The sequence below is a fragment of the Ambystoma mexicanum genome, chromosome 9 (genome assembly GCF_040938575.1).
Source record: "Ambystoma mexicanum isolate Mex_15411 chromosome 9, UKY_AmexF1_1, whole genome shotgun sequence".
In the NCBI taxonomy this organism is placed as follows: domain Eukaryota; kingdom Metazoa; phylum Chordata; class Amphibia; order Caudata; family Ambystomatidae; genus Ambystoma; species Ambystoma mexicanum.
The window spans coordinates 236,585,290-236,600,621 of record NC_090931.1 but is presented as its reverse complement, the minus strand read 5'-3'; the positions used below and the strand labels follow the sequence as shown (position 1 = coordinate 236,600,621).

Below are 15,332 nucleotides of genomic sequence, written 5' to 3'. Positions count from 1 at the left end.
GGCAGCCTCTGGCAAACCCACCCTCTCACAAGGGACTCTCTTTGCAAGGGCAGAATTAACAACTCCAGTAATTTTTTTTAAAACATTTTTTATTGAGAATTTTCTTTAAGTACAGCAAACAATCATTTCACACATATACTCACAGTGCTTTTACATAACAGAAGGCTAAATCAGAACACCTCTCTTAACCCCCCCTTGTATTCAAAAGGGGGTCAAGTGTCAGTCTTAGTGATGGTTCAATTCCCTTCCTTTGAGGCCTATGCTAACCAGGCTTTGTCCCCATCATTTGTAGGCCTCGAGAAAGGGGGCCCACTCCATTTCTGTACTCGGGGTGATTTTGTGGAGGGCACCAGTTATATTCTCCATCTCATAAAGGTCTTTGGCTTTCCGGGCCCATGTTGATTCTGTTGGGAGGGCCTCCGATTTCCTTCTTATCGTGATGCAAGCCCTTGCTGCTAGCAGTAAAAAGTGTGTCATATTGGGTACACTTTTCCAACAATCTTCTTGTTGCTCTAAGCCAAATGGAACCAGTCTGGGGTCACAGTTTCGAGGAATTCCTTCTAGCTTTCTGATCCAGGCTAGCAGCTCTTTCCAGTATGCTTGGGATTTTCGGACAGGTCCACCACATGTGCCAGTAGTCAGCCTGGGCACCACATCCTCTCCAGCATGAGGTACTTGTTTGCTCAAACATTTTGGAGAGTCTTTTGGGGTCAAATTGCCACCTATTTAGCAGTTTTACTCCGTGCAGCTTGTACTGGGCAGAGATCAAGGTTTTATGTGCTGACCTGTACATTTGGGACCATAGGCTGGCTGTCATCATTGGACCCATGTCCTTCATCCACCTTTTTCTAAGACCATCTGTTTTGTTTCCCCTTGCATCAAGGAGGGTCACATACAGCTTTGAAATGAGGCCTTTGCTAAGGATAGACTCACTTAGTATTTTTGCCATTGACGTGAGTTCTCTCTTGAGCTTTTCCTTCCATTTAGAGGCCATCAGTGTCCCTTTTAGTTGCAAGAATTTTACAATTCGAGGGGCCCAATTTGCAAGTCAGACTCCAAGTCTTGGATTGTTATGCATCCATTCGGCTTAATCACTCGTCCTACTCTTTCCAGCCCTGACTCGTACCATCTCTGATAGCGATGAATATCACAGATGTTGTTTCTAATCGCGGGCGCCCATATACAACTCATGGGGGATGTCCAAGTCGTGAGTCCTTTCATTTCCCCCTTGTTCCACCCTAGCCGCAGGAGCGTTCCCATCGCAAAGTGATTGATGACACTGTTAGGGAAGGAATTTTTTGAACTCCAGTAATTCTGATGTAGGCCCGGAACTGCAAAGCACTAGTGCCAGGAGTTGTTGGGGGTCCATGGAATCAGTCCAATGGCTAAGTCGGCTGTGCTTGTCCAAGGGAAATGCTGTTGGCCCACTCTCTAGGAGCAAGGCACATGCCCTCTGACCTGAGGCTTGGAGCTGAGATGCAAGCTTTAGCCAGCGTGGTGCGACTGTATGACACCTGCAGGAACACTGCAAGGGTAAGAAAGGCTGTGTGTGGCAAACCAGAAGAAGAAGTTAACTTAAAAGGCAAATGCTAACGATCCCTACTGCTATGAAGGATTTGCCTGCCTGCAATACTAAGTTAAGGTGCTCATCTATTGTCAAAATAAAAAGTATTCCACCGTCCAAAAACCTATCTGGTCATACCACTTGAAGAAAAACAACATGAATGAAACTAGAGCTCTATATGCTTCTGGCTCAAGCTTTGTCCATCCCAGGTTTCGGTAAATATCTCTCAGGATATTATATTGAGTTCCAAATAAAATCTTCAATGCCATCAGTTCACCAAAGAAAACCCTTCAACTCCCCCTTTAACTTCCTGAGGCACAGTTGCAATTCTTGATATACAGTTTTATATCCTTTCAATGGAGAGAGGTTTCCTTCATGCTCCCTTTTCCACGAGTTTGGTTGATCCCCTCTTGGCTTTTGCTTTACTAGTTTGAACCCTCTATGTTTGCTTCTCCTCGGATAATGTACAGTCTCACTTGTTTTAACAGGGTTCGCCTCACCTTTCCGATTCTCTCGCTGGGATGCTTTGGCTGTGGCAAATATTCAGGACTCTGGTTTCTAGGATTCCTGTGACCGACTCTGGTTTCCTGCTTCCTTCCTTCCACTCGGCTACCTCTGCCCTGGGAAACCTTAGTACTTCGGTTACCGGCAGGTTTGCTCCAGCGGCATAGCGTCTTAGTGTGGTGATTTTAATTTGTTTTCCTCTCTGGCATGTCAGCGTGTGCTCTCTGCTCTCTGCAGTTTCCTGCCTCGTGTTCGGAGTGGAGCATTAATTCCTCCATGTAACCCTGGTTTTGGCGCAGTTCTGTGGGCCCCATGCCCACTACAGCTGCAGAGTGGTCACGCCACCAGGAGAGGCAGTACTTCCGTCCCCATCTCCACCATGGCTTTCTTGCCACTCGGTGCCGGCCTTCTGGAATCCTCCCTTGCTGGCTCTGCAGTACAGCGTGGCTCTGCCCACTCTAGGATATTTTCACGTTGAAGGCTTGCGCCTCTGCATAGGATTCTCTGTTCTCCATTTAAGTTTCCTCACTCTTTATTTCCAACACGTATTTGAAAGAGGCATGTCGTTCCTCTTTGACTGCTGAGTTCAGGGAGAAACCAGCATGCCAACGAGGTTGAATCAATGTCACTATGTGTTGGATTTAAAACAGAAATAACACAAGTCTTTTCTATACCCAGATGTGCAGACAGTGCATTGTTGATAGGGAGTTTCTGTATAGGAATCAGAGTCCTTGTCCCCTAGAGGGGAGTCACTGCCAGTGAGGGCCCACTTTCCAAGAGCCCTAGGGAGAGTCTTTCTTAGCAAGCTCAGCCTCAAAGGGCGTTCCCCACCCAGGAGAAGGGACGAATAGCTCAGATTTGTTCCATGTGACGCTGCTGCAGTTCATTAGGTGGGTAAAGGAGAGCGGGCACTGAGCTGTTTCGGGAAGGATGTTCACACATTCTTCCTAGGCACCGCCCATCATGTGAGCCCCATTAAATCTTGTACTTAAAATATCAACCAAATGTATTAAGGCTAGTTGTTTTAACCTTCAGTGGATTTCCTGCATCACAAATGGGGAGCCAGAAAGGGGCCAATGTATTTTTCTAACCGAATGAGTTGGAATTTTGATTCAGGATTACGATACATCTCATCTTTGCTACAGTGTTTTATCGACATTGTTACACATCCCGCCTTACAGCTTTACAGAAAATTGTTTCACATATTCAGTTCAAGTAATTAAGAGAGTGTTCAGGCACATTTCGAGCACCTACGACAGTACTGGACTATCTTGGAAAGGTTAAATGTTTCAAGTTGCAAGCTACTTGCAAAACATAAATAGTCACTTGCCCCGCCCCCTCAGTTCACCACAGGCACACCACTTCTTCCTTACCAAGAGCCAATTATCACTCACTAATGGCTAGTCGAGAGTGCAAATTGTGAGACCCGATTATGGTCAATAGTTTGATAATGCAACGCCCTTAATACCAGAAGGCTCATACCCTTTCTTTGAAAAGCCTCTGATGTGATTTTAGGGCACTGAAACTCCCTGCCAGGACTTGAACTGACCTATGTTGCTACTATATACATACAAGGGAAATTAAAGCCTTTCTTGTTGCTCTTTCCGTGAATGTTTCTTGTGACAGCTTCATGGGGCTTATTGATATCATAAAAAAATATGGTCAATTATAGTAGTTAACCAATAATAAAACTTCTGCAAACAAGTGACAAATGCCAAAACCAAACATATTCAAGACTGGGGATAGGTGGTACACAAACTCACCTGCAAGCGGACAGATTCCGGGTCGTGTGTGCTGTCGAACAAATGAAAGGAATTCGTATTCAGCTTGCTGAAGTGCAATTTTGCTCTCTCGCACTGCCTGAGTCAGACCAGACTGCAGGAAAATAATAGTGAATTAATGTTTGATCATATAATGCAATTTGGCAAAAATGGCATCTTTTAGACTTTAAAACACAGGATTTCAGACACCCAGAATGACGTTAGATTACGCCACATCTTTATTTGCGGCAAATAGATGAAGCGCATATATGATTTTATTAGTAGTAATGTTTAGCTAAGATTTCTCTGCTATTTTTGTAGATCTCAAAATAGTTTCCGACGGTGTCTCAGGAAGCTTTATGGCAAGTCTTACAGAAAAGAAAAGCATCCTCCTACTTAATCACCTTTATTCAGGCACTATGTAGTAACAATGAAGCAGCAGTGAGATGTACCAAAACTTTTGCAGTATTAAAGGGTGTGTGAGGCAAGGCTGCCCATTTGCCCCCTGCTGTTCTGCATTTATATGTAAGAAATCATTGTGCCCCTAATACAAGAAAGTTTGGACTGTCCTATAATGGGGCGGATAAGTATCCTGCACTCCTGTATGCAGATGATGCTGTGTTACTAGCAACCACCCCTTGGGGGTCTGAAATTAACCTTGGATATTTTCCTACGAAAGCGCCAAGAGCTTAATTTGGGATGAACATCAAAACAAAAGATCCTGGTTGTCAGGCCCCGAGCACAGAAGGCCTTGAAAAATATTGGGATGCAATGTCACATGTCCTGGCCCTAGAAGGGGGCAACAGTATCCCCTGGCTTGTCCACGTAAAAATAACAAAGTTACTCACTGTAGTGACTACCTTACTCCTAGTCCATATTCCCCTTTCCTCCATACTTGTGGGACATTCCGTCCTTTGAGACGGGACCGGAGCACTTTTGTCAAAGCATCACAAATTTTGAATTGTTGTCCTTCTATTTTTACGCGGGGACCGCACGTGGCCTTAACCCCGCCATCCTGAGCTCCGCCCTGCGCATCGCCCTTCAGTCCTTTTCTATCGCCATGTCTGAGACCATTTCAGCAATAATAGAGGATACTTTTTAGAGGGGACGGCGGGCGGGGGCGTATGGAGGAAAGGGGACTATGGACTAGGAGTAAGGTAGTCACTACGGTGAGTAACTTTGTTATACTCCTACATCCTGTCCCCTTTGCTCCACACTTGTGGGAGATTCCCAAGCACGCACCACAGGTAGTTCAGGTGGATGGAAAACCCCCTTACTGGAATAAATTCTTAAGGACAGCCTGACCAACGTGTCATCAGCCCTGGAGCTCAGGTCCACGCAGTAATGCTTACAAAAAACTGATGGGGAAGCCCACGTAGCCGTCTTGGTGATGATTTCCCAAGGAACATGCTTTTGGAAGGCAACAGCAGCCGCTTTGCCACGCACAAGATGAGCATGGATGCCTTTCGGAGGTTGAAGGCCCTGAATGGTATAAGCTTCAGAAATTCAGGGGGCAATCCAACGGGAGATAGTTGCTTTTGAAGCCGGTTTCCCTTTAGGGTCTCCTAATGTGACAAAGAGTTGTGAGGAGCCCCTGAGTTCACTCGTTCTGTCGAGGTAAAACTTCAGAGCTCGTCTGACATCTAGGTTGTGTAGGTCTCTCTCGGCATCCGATGATGGGTTAGGAAAAAAGACCGGTAAGGAGATCGACTGGTTCAAATGAACATCGGTAACCACCTTAGGCAGGAAAGAAGGATGAGTGCGAAGCACAACCTTATCCTTATGGAAGGTGAGGAACAGATGTTCCACAGAGAGAGCTTGTAGTTTGCTTACTCGCCTTGCCGATGTCACTGCGATCAGAAAAGTGACTTTCCAAGAAAGGTATTTGAGATCGTTAGTGGCCATTGGTTCAAATGGTTTATGGCATTAGGCGTGAGGTCCCCATTCAAATCCCACTTGGGATGAGGAGTGCGACAGTTAGGCCGCAATGGGCGATAAGTAAGTCCAGCAGGACCAGACATGAATGCCTGAAGCACAGAGGCGAGATACGAACGGAAGTACTGTGTCAATCGTAGCGTGCCTGGGGTCAAGTTGCTTAGCTAAACACCAGTGGCAAAAACTGAGCCATTTGCTCCTATATTGAGACCTCGGGGAAGGTTTTCTGGCAGCTTGAATAATGCGCATATTGTCCTCGGACAAATTAAATTGCGCTAAAGATCTGAATTCAGGCACCAGGCCGTCAAGCTGAACGACTGTGAGGAGGGGTGCCACATCTGTTGATCGCACTGGTGAAGCAGGTCGGGAATCAACAGCAATCTGATCAGAGGAAGACTTGACAGATGCTGAAGTTCCGAGAACCAGAATCTGGCTGGCCACCAAGGAGCTAAGAGGAGGAGAGTGCAGTTTGATACATTCCTGAGCTTGCAGAGAGACCGATGAATCAAAGGCAGTAGAGAAAACGCATAAGCCTTCATGTTGTGCCACGGAATCTCGAGAGCGTCACCTTGGGAGGAGACCTTGAGACCGTTTCTGGATGCATATAGAGGAAGTTTCCTGTTCGTAAAAGTCGCAAAGAGGTCCACTGCTGGAGTGCCCCACAGGCGAAAAATGGCAAAGGGAACATCTATGTTCAATTTCCACACATAAATGGCTGCTGACTGGCGGCTGAGTGAGTCTGCAGTCACATTGATGTGACCTGGAATGTGTACAGCCAGGAGCCAAATCTTGCCCTGGATGGCCCATTCCCAAATCTGTATGGCTAGTGCCACAAGGAGAGGTGACTTGGTGCCACCCTGCTTGTTGATGTAAAACATCGCTACAGAATTGTCTGTGAAAATACAAACTACTTTGCTTGTGATGGACGGCTGAAAAGCTTTGAGCGCCAGAAAAACAGCCAGGAGTTCCAGATAATTGATATGAAACTGCCTGTCCTGAATGGTCCAAAGGTCGAATACTTCGAGGGGACCCAGCGTCACGCCCCACCCCAGAAGGGAGGAGTCTGTGGCAATCGTCACTTGTGGGCAGGGCTCTTGGAAAGAGGCCCCCACAGAAAGGTTGTCGGTCGAAGACCACCATTGGAGATCCGCCGTCATAGAGGTTGGAACTGGGATTATCTTGGAATCCGGGTGCAAAGCCTGAGACCAAGTGCTCCTCATCATCAGACGTGCAAGAGGGAGGGCTAGCACGCAAGAGGTCATGAGGCCCAGAAGTCTCTGGAACCACCAAGCCGTCATGTGCGAAAACTGGAGGAAGAGCTGACATGTGGCTGATAGGTCTGCAATCCTGTCCACCGTTAGTAACACTTTGGTACTGACCGTATTCCAACAGAAACTCAGGAAAATCCGGTCTTGAGAGACCGTCATGGAAGATTTCTGCCAGTTCACCGACAGCCCAAGGTGGAATAGGAGCTGGAGGAGTGACTGGAGATTGTTCAATGCTGTCTGTGGGCAGGGAGTGCACAGGGGCCAATCGTCCAAATATGGATGTACATGAATCCCCTGCAGTCTGAGGAAAGCTGCGATGACCTACATCATCTTCGTAAAGACATGCAGCGCCAAGCTTAGACCTAAAGGGAGCACACAGAACTGGAAGTGCTCCCCTCCCAGGGAGAACCGCAGTATCAGGATGTGCATGTACGCGTCCTGAAGGTCCACAACACTGAGCCAGTCACCCTTATCAAAGGACCGACTCAAAAGGGTCGAATGACAAAAGGGTCGAGTCAAAACGATTGAAAACAAAAGGGTCGAATTTTTTTTTTTAAATGTATACATTTTTTTTTCCGCTTTAGTATAGGAAAAAAATTGTGTTTTTACACCAAAAACAGGGGATTGCGGGAGGGTTCGGGGGGGGGGGGGGTCCCCCCACAAAAATAATTTAAAAAAATAATATATTCGACCCTTTTTTTCGGTCCTTTTGACTCAACCCTTTTGTCATTCAACCCTTTTGATTCGAACCTTTGACCTATAACCCCTTTCGAAGAGAGGACTTCCTTACCATCAAAAGGAAGGTCCAGTACTTTGTCTTTCACTTCCTTTGAGAACTTCGTCGCTTGAAGCCACGCCTGGCAGGAGGTGTCAACCCCAACCATAAGGCCTTGAGTCGAGGTCTCTACATGGTGTGACACAGCTTTCAGTAGATCCCGTGCCAACACTCTGGCATCTGACAAACCGGCTTTAAAGTCATCTAGCCTATCCGCAGGAATACACTCCTGGAAGTCGGCTAACTCTTTCCACAGCCTCAGATTGGCTGCTGCCAGGATGAGCTCGGTGTTCGCTTGACGAAGTTGGAGCATCGAATTGGCAAAGACTTTCTTGTCCAAGGCGTCCAGAAGTTTCTCCTCCTTGGATAGGATTTGAGCCGCTGCCACTGAAAATGCAGAGGCCGGTTTGGAATGGAGGGTGGCTGCTGCCACCACCGTTGAGGAAGGGAGCGGACAAGCCAATAAGGCAATCTCCTCAGAGGCGTGAAGCTTGTATCGAGCGTCAATTCTCTTGTTGCAGTGTAGCCCGGTGTGGGGTTTAGGCCAGACCTTACCTGCATCAGCCAAGACTTCCTTCTGGAAGAACAGGCCGGTGAGCTCCTGAGGCGACAGGGTAAAGGCTCCAGAAAGTACCACCTCCTGCGGGGGGGGCCTCAGGTACTGGAATATCAAGGAGGGCCATCAGATCCAGGACCCGGTCATGGAATGCTCTCACCGAGCGGGGCTGCTCATCGCCATCCTGATGCGCTTGAGGCCCATCCAATGAGGCGGGAAAAGAAGACTGTTACACCACACATACTGCCTCAGGTTTTAAAGTGTCGTCTAGGTCTGTCGGTGTCTCCTCTATGGGAGACAACGGAGGCAGAGGAGGGAGAGATGGAGGAGGGCCAGAAGGAAGCTGTGGAGGAAGTGGCACACCGGGACCTGCATTGGAACAGCCGGGGCAGGAGGTGGGCCAGGAGTTTCAGGGTACATTTCCCTGAAAAGACGTTTGAAATACACCTTCATAGGGTAAGAGGGCATGAGCATCTGAAACGTCCCAAAAAACTCATCCTCAGCCAAAGGCTTTGGCGCTGGTACAGGAAGAGGCCGCTCGTGAGGGGCATACCCCCATGAACCCAAGGAGGATGGTTGCCAGGAGGGCCCACCACCGGCCGGATCCACATAGGTCAGTGGAGCGGAAGCAGGAGGGAGGGAGACTGTGTGAGGCAGCGGTGTCCGAGTGCGCCAGTCGAATGAAGAGTGGAACAGATTTCTGTTGTCCACATAGCGTGTAAAAGGCTGCTCAGCCCCAAAAGGAATGCTCCCAGCACAAGACGGCGTGAACGTTGGTGTAAGGGAGGCATCCAAAATGGCTGCTGTGGACCACGGGGTTGGACCGCCATTTTGTCAATACCTGAGGAGAATTGCGTCACATGTGGAGATGAGGCAATTTTCTCCTCAGGGGACTTAAACAACACCTTTGCCTGGACACAAGGATCCTTGGCAGAGCCGGTACTGGGGGGACTCGGATGTTCACTGGACATCTTAGAAACTGCCCCAAAATGAGCCGCCAGAGGAGGAACCTCGGCAGAGCCGGTAGTAGAGGAACTATGGTCCGTGACGGCCCCCTTTGCCCCCTCGACAGTACCGGTACCACCACGACCCTGAGCGTGGGACGGTTGAAGGATGTACCTCACCAACAAGACCTTTAAAGGAGATCTCTCGGTTCTGTCGGTGCAGCCCCAAGAAGAGGAAATCGGGTTTTAACCCGGTACGTATAGCACCCTCAAGGGGGACCTTGAGCCGTGGCTCGGTATGAAAAGCTCCAGAAACAGAGACCTCAGGGCGTACCCCGGTATCAGTGTGGAAAGCTCCAGAAATGGAGACCTCAGGGCAAATCCCGGTATCCGGAGCCACAGACGAACTGGGCTAAACCTTAGCACCCAAATGATGAACCTCAGAACAGGGTCAGGTTTTGGCAGGTCCTCTGGAGGAACCATCAGAGAAAACTCGGGTGCGCCTATTAGACCCGTCAGGCACCTCAGGGGAACCCCTGGTGACTGAGCTACATGAGCCCCTCCCAGACCTGGAAGACCCCGGGAAGCAGTCCCCTGGCCGGGGCTCCCTAAAAAGTAAAGAACTTACCGGGCGTTTCTGCTTTTCGTCGATGGAAATGAGGTGGAAGAACGCGCTGAAACACTTCGTCCCACCGAAGAAGACTACGTTGGAGTGCCCGGACAGAGAGGGAGTCTCAGGAGAAGCACGAATCCCAGCGTGCCCGGACGGAGCAGGAGTTGCAGTAGAACCACGAATCCCAGCGATGTTCCGGGCCTAGACACTCCAAGCAAAGAGTGGGGATCCGCCCTCGCAAAGAGACGTTCGCATGAAGAACAGGACACGAATCCCAAATGCTCTGCCATAGACGGAGTACTAGATGACCGAGGAACTGGAGCAGGAAAGAAGGACAAAAGGGAATAAAAATAAAAATTCCCAGTGATGCTAGTGTGTCCAGCCCGACCGTGTGTAGAAAAGGACTGAAGGGCGATGTGTGGGGCAGAACTCAGGAGGGCGGGGTTACAACCACATGCGGTACCCAGCGTAAAAATAAAAGACATTTTTGATGCTTTTACAAAAGTGCTCTGGTCCCATCTCGAAGGACGGAATGTCCCACAAGTATTGAGGAAAGGGGACGGGACATAGGGGTAAGGTATTATATAACATTAACGAAACATCATTATGGTGGATCCACAATCCACTGTTTTGGGTGACAAATCCAGGGTAAGGATAAAGCAACTGCCATAACTAGGAGTAACATGGTGGAAGCTGCAGGCATGTGAAAGCTGGGCTCCAACTATTTAGCGTGCAAGCCAGAATTCGGCCAGGAAGATTATTTGGATTATTTGAAGCCATCATATGAGCGTGCTCTTTTTGTTAGCTTTAGGAATGGGACATTAAATATTGCTGCTTTCACTAAATTGTGGACACATTGTGTGGCTGGCCTCTGTACTCTATGTAATGTTGGAGAAGAAATGATTGAGCACTTTTTATTTCTGTGTGAATCATTGAAACTGGTGAGAGCACGGCTCTTAAAACCATTATTACAAAGCGAGGTTATCAGATGCTTTAAAGTTTTGTACTAAACCTAATTGTGTGAGAAGCACTGCAGGTTATATTCATTGGGCGTGGCTATGTAGACGTAAGCTCTGCCCGCTATTGGAGATGATGTCTGAATTCTTCTGCAAAGTCACTATTGAGATTGGAAAAATGTTATCTTTGGGTTGCAAGTTTACTCTCCCTATTTTTAAGATTGTATGCTTTTAAATCTTTTTTAAATATTTAGTTTTTAAAGTGCAAAAACTTTCAGAAATTTTGGTTGAATAATGCCAACTCAACAGGATGGGGTTTTAATAAGATATTGAATCAGATATTGATTGGACAACTATTGCTCTTTGCTGCAACTGCAAAGCACTTTAAATTTGACTTCTGAGATAACTGGCCACCAGAGGGCGCATGAATGGAGCCTCTCCTTGCGTGAGCTCCGTTAAGCGGTCCAGAGAAAGAGGAATGAGCCCCCACCTCAGGACCCCCACATCGAAAGCAATGGGGGATTTGAGTCAATGAAGACACCCCCCCCCACACACACACTCAGAGAAAATCCGACATGAATCAGACCAGGATTCGCAGAGAAAATCCAAATGACACCTGGACTGACAGCAACCGCATAACAACCCGGAGGCCAACATGGTGATCATCAACCGTCCTCTGGGTGGACCCCTCACTGAACAATGCAGGCGCCCCACCCATAAAAGGCCAGCGGGTGGAAGCACACTCCTTGCTCAAGTAAATTACCCCTGACCTGCGGTACAGGAACACCCCCCCCCCCCCGAGCGGGTCCCGCGGTGGGTCCCAGCAAATCAACGAGACACAGCTCGAGAGCCGAACATTGGGAGAGCGTCTCTGCACCCCGCGGAGTAACAGCGAGGACACCCTAGCCCACCCTACCTGCGGCATACGACCTTCCTGGTCGGAAACGACTCTCTCCGTGGCCAAGAACAGATTGCGTGGCCGGAAGCAGAGGGTGAAGGAACCCAAAACACGGACTGAAGCATGCGACTGCCACACGGCAGAGGAGCAACGCGAGTGAAGAAGCAGGGACAACAGACGTTAAACTGCACCGCTCCAACGGACCAGTGCATCCCCTCACAGCAAGCCCTTCCTGGAGTGAGCCCCGGGGCAGGGCACCCGCTGACAGACTCGGAGCTGACACAGACCTGACCTCAGCGGCCTGCCGAAAACTAATAACGGAGGGCACATTGCAGCGACAACCCTGGCGGAGACCTCACAACAACATAGGCCTGAGGGTGGGCAAAGAAGTGAATCTGGGACCTTGCATCCAAGGAATGAGACCAACCAGACCCCAGCACCAATAAAAACTTGCTTGGTCCCTGCGTCCGAGAACCATCTTGAGGACATCTGAGTCCAGGTCTGCACTTTGGGGCACGGGAAACTGTCAATCCTGAGGCGCAGGCAGGCGATGATTGGCCCCAAAGGACCTGTAAGGCCGTAACCCCGAGCCGACCAGCATAACGCACCAATTGAAGCACACCTCCCCCAATCACAGATGCAACAAGGCAAATTTCTCCTCAGAAAAGGAGGGCCTCGGCCGGCAAAGCTGAGAGACCCGAACACACAAGCACATTACACGGACGGTTGCTCTCACTAATGCAATGCGTATCAGCGCTCCAGGTGCCCAACCTAAGGCGAACAGGGTCAATACCTGGTCACTGCTGAAAGGAAGGCGAGAAGGCATAGAGGAGGGTGGTTCAAGGAACCAACAGCACCAAGGCAGAAACCCACTCACGCGGGCAGTCACCATTAGTAAGCCTCATTCCTGGGCCTTTAGAGGCAAGAACTCATATCTACGCTCTGCCAGAGTGGTCGCGAAGAGATCCTTGTGTGTCAAGAACACTCAGCAACCGAAGGTGAACGGCACCAGCCGGCATTTTTGACTGAACGAGATCGCTTCCCCTCCTGCACCAGTGTGATCCACTACAACTGAGATATAGGATTGCAGTGGCAACCCTAGGGTGCATATGACAGGTGTAAGTGCAACACCCATACCGCCCGCGCACTCAGATCAACTGGCGAATGACACAGTCTGAACAAACATTGATGGTACATCCCACCCAGACCTATATGAGCGCAAAACAAAAATTAGCCAACTTCGCATACCTACCCGCCCCTCCCTACACTGCCGACCCTTGCATGGCGGCTATGTCAACAGGAAGCACTGAATCAGCTGGCACGAAAGGGGACATTGCAGCTCAACTAAGTGAAATCAAGAACATGGGGGCCAGTATAGGTGGAAAGATACAGGATCGTTGAATTGGGACAGTGGGAAGAGGACTTTAAGCTAAAGATGGATGATTTGGAAAACCTGGAGAGACGGAACAACCTGCGATTTTTTGGTATCCCGGAACAAGAAGGGGAAACGGAGAGCAACTTCAGGAAAACACTCCACGACATAATGAAGCTCCTGTTAGCCGACGACGCGATTGATGAACCCAAAACAGTACGAATCCATAGAGCGGGAGGACCGCCTGCAGGTCCAAGATCGGTCCTCGCCTGATTCCACAATTACCAGGACAAGGCTAGAATACTGGATAAGGCAAGGACCAGTGGGGCGATCACCTTTGGAGGTGCACAGATAACTATCTTTCAGGATCTATCCTCACTGACGCTGTCGCTGAGACGGATGTGCAGACCCTTCACGAAATGGCTGAAGGAGCGTGACATTCGATATAGATGGGGCTACCCCTTCTCTCTCTCCTTTGAGCATGGTGGAACGAGGGTACGGTTGAGAACCGAAAAAGAAATTAGAGAATGCACTTCAGAGCTTATGGGTCCACAAGGAGAGAGAGGTGAGAAGGAGAAATCAAGACAAGATGGTAGAGAATGGCACATCCAAGGCCCCAGAAGAAAGCAGGTGAAGGGCTCGAGAAAGTTCTGAAGAGGCAATGTCTCCCCTGAGGGAGACAATTAACTCTGACCAAATTCAGTCGATCTGTGGTTATCATATTCTAAGATGTGAAGTTTGATCAACAGATTGACCCAGTTGTTATTGTTATGTTATGTTATGAGAATGGTGCGTAGGTGGGGGGAGGGGGTAGTGGGGGCTCATTCGACATTGTGGTTTTTCTTTACGTATGGGATCATGAAGTAACGGTCTCCACTGGTGGTCCAATGAAGGGCTGGTGTTTTCAACTGGGCGCGATCGGACGCCATCATTTGGGTAAAGGGGTGGAGGATGGAGGAGGAGGGGGAAGGGGGAGGGGGAGGGGTGGGAAGGATGAAAAGAAAAGAGCAATATTCTTAATGGTGCATATGACAGGAAGTGGTGTGATACACAAAGAGCAGACGACAAGCTGGTCATGGTTGAAAGACCTGATTACTCTAATGTGACCCTATGGCGATGATTACTGATTCAAAGGGGTGGGGCTCCCTTAGGGTGGGAACACAATGTTAAAGGTCTTAACTCACCAACTAAGAGATCCTTGCAATGTAGAGAATTTCGTAGAGCGAAGATTGACATTCTCCTCCTCCAGGAGACTAAATATGTGAAAGGGGAAGAAGGAACAAGTTACTTACCTGTAACTGTTGTTCTCCAGCATGGATTCACATGCTCATGAATATTCCCCATTGTCAGGCTGGGAATCCTCGGTAAAGAAAAAATCAGTATCAGTTTCGTTTCTGATCTGTCTTTCTTAGTAGTAACCAATCACTGGTCTCTGGGTCATACTGCCCCCAGCCAATGACTGCCCTCTCCCTAAGCCCCTCCCCTGGCAGCCATCCTCAGATTTGGTAGCACGCAAAGTGGCAGTATGACCAAGTGAAGAGCCGCAGAGGGGTAGGAGGGAGGGTTCGCATGTGAATCCATGCCAGACCCATGCTGGAGAACAACAGTTACAGGTAAGTAACTTGTTCCTTCTCCAGCATGGGGTCTGGCATGGATTCACATGCTCATGAATATAAGAATACATAGCAGTACACACATGCAAAACCACGGGAGGTGGCAAGGCTCAACATTAAGCATTGCATAACTCAACATTAAGCAACTATTACCTCCTCAGCAGGCCCACCTTCAGGCGAACAGGTTGCGCAGCACTGCTTGGCCGACTCTGGACTCCACCCTGGAATCCCAGTCGACGCAGTAGAATCTCGTGAAGGTGTGCGTCGAACTCCATGTAGCAGCCTTGCAGATGTCCAGCAGGGGTACACCAGACAAGAAAGCCGTGGTAGCAGCGATCGCTCTGGTCGAATGGGCTCTCGGGCGGAAAATGGAAGCATTCGAAAGGGCCTTCCCTTGGTTCACAGGTCCAAAGTTCACAAACAGTTGTGATGTCTTCCGAAAACTCTTCATGCGGTCCACGTAGAAATTCAGCGCTCTAGCTACATCCAGCGAGTGCAAAGTCCTCTCGGCTGGCGACGAAGGCGACGGGAAGAAAACTGGCAACACCAAGGGCTCGTTGAGATGGAAGTCTGA

The 15,332-nt window shown here is 49.0% G+C and overlaps 1 protein-coding gene across 1 annotated transcript in view; it reads right to left on the bottom strand.

Annotated features, from left to right (window-relative positions):
- Positions 1-15,332, bottom strand: part of REXO2 (RNA exonuclease 2) — a 466,300-nt gene that overhangs the window by 152,236 nt on the left and 298,732 nt on the right. The window contains exon 4 of the mRNA XM_069614529.1: positions 3,832-3,943. Coding sequence (XP_069470630.1) covers positions 3,832-3,943 — 112 coding nt within the window. The remainder of the gene's footprint in view (positions 1-3,831; positions 3,944-15,332) is intronic.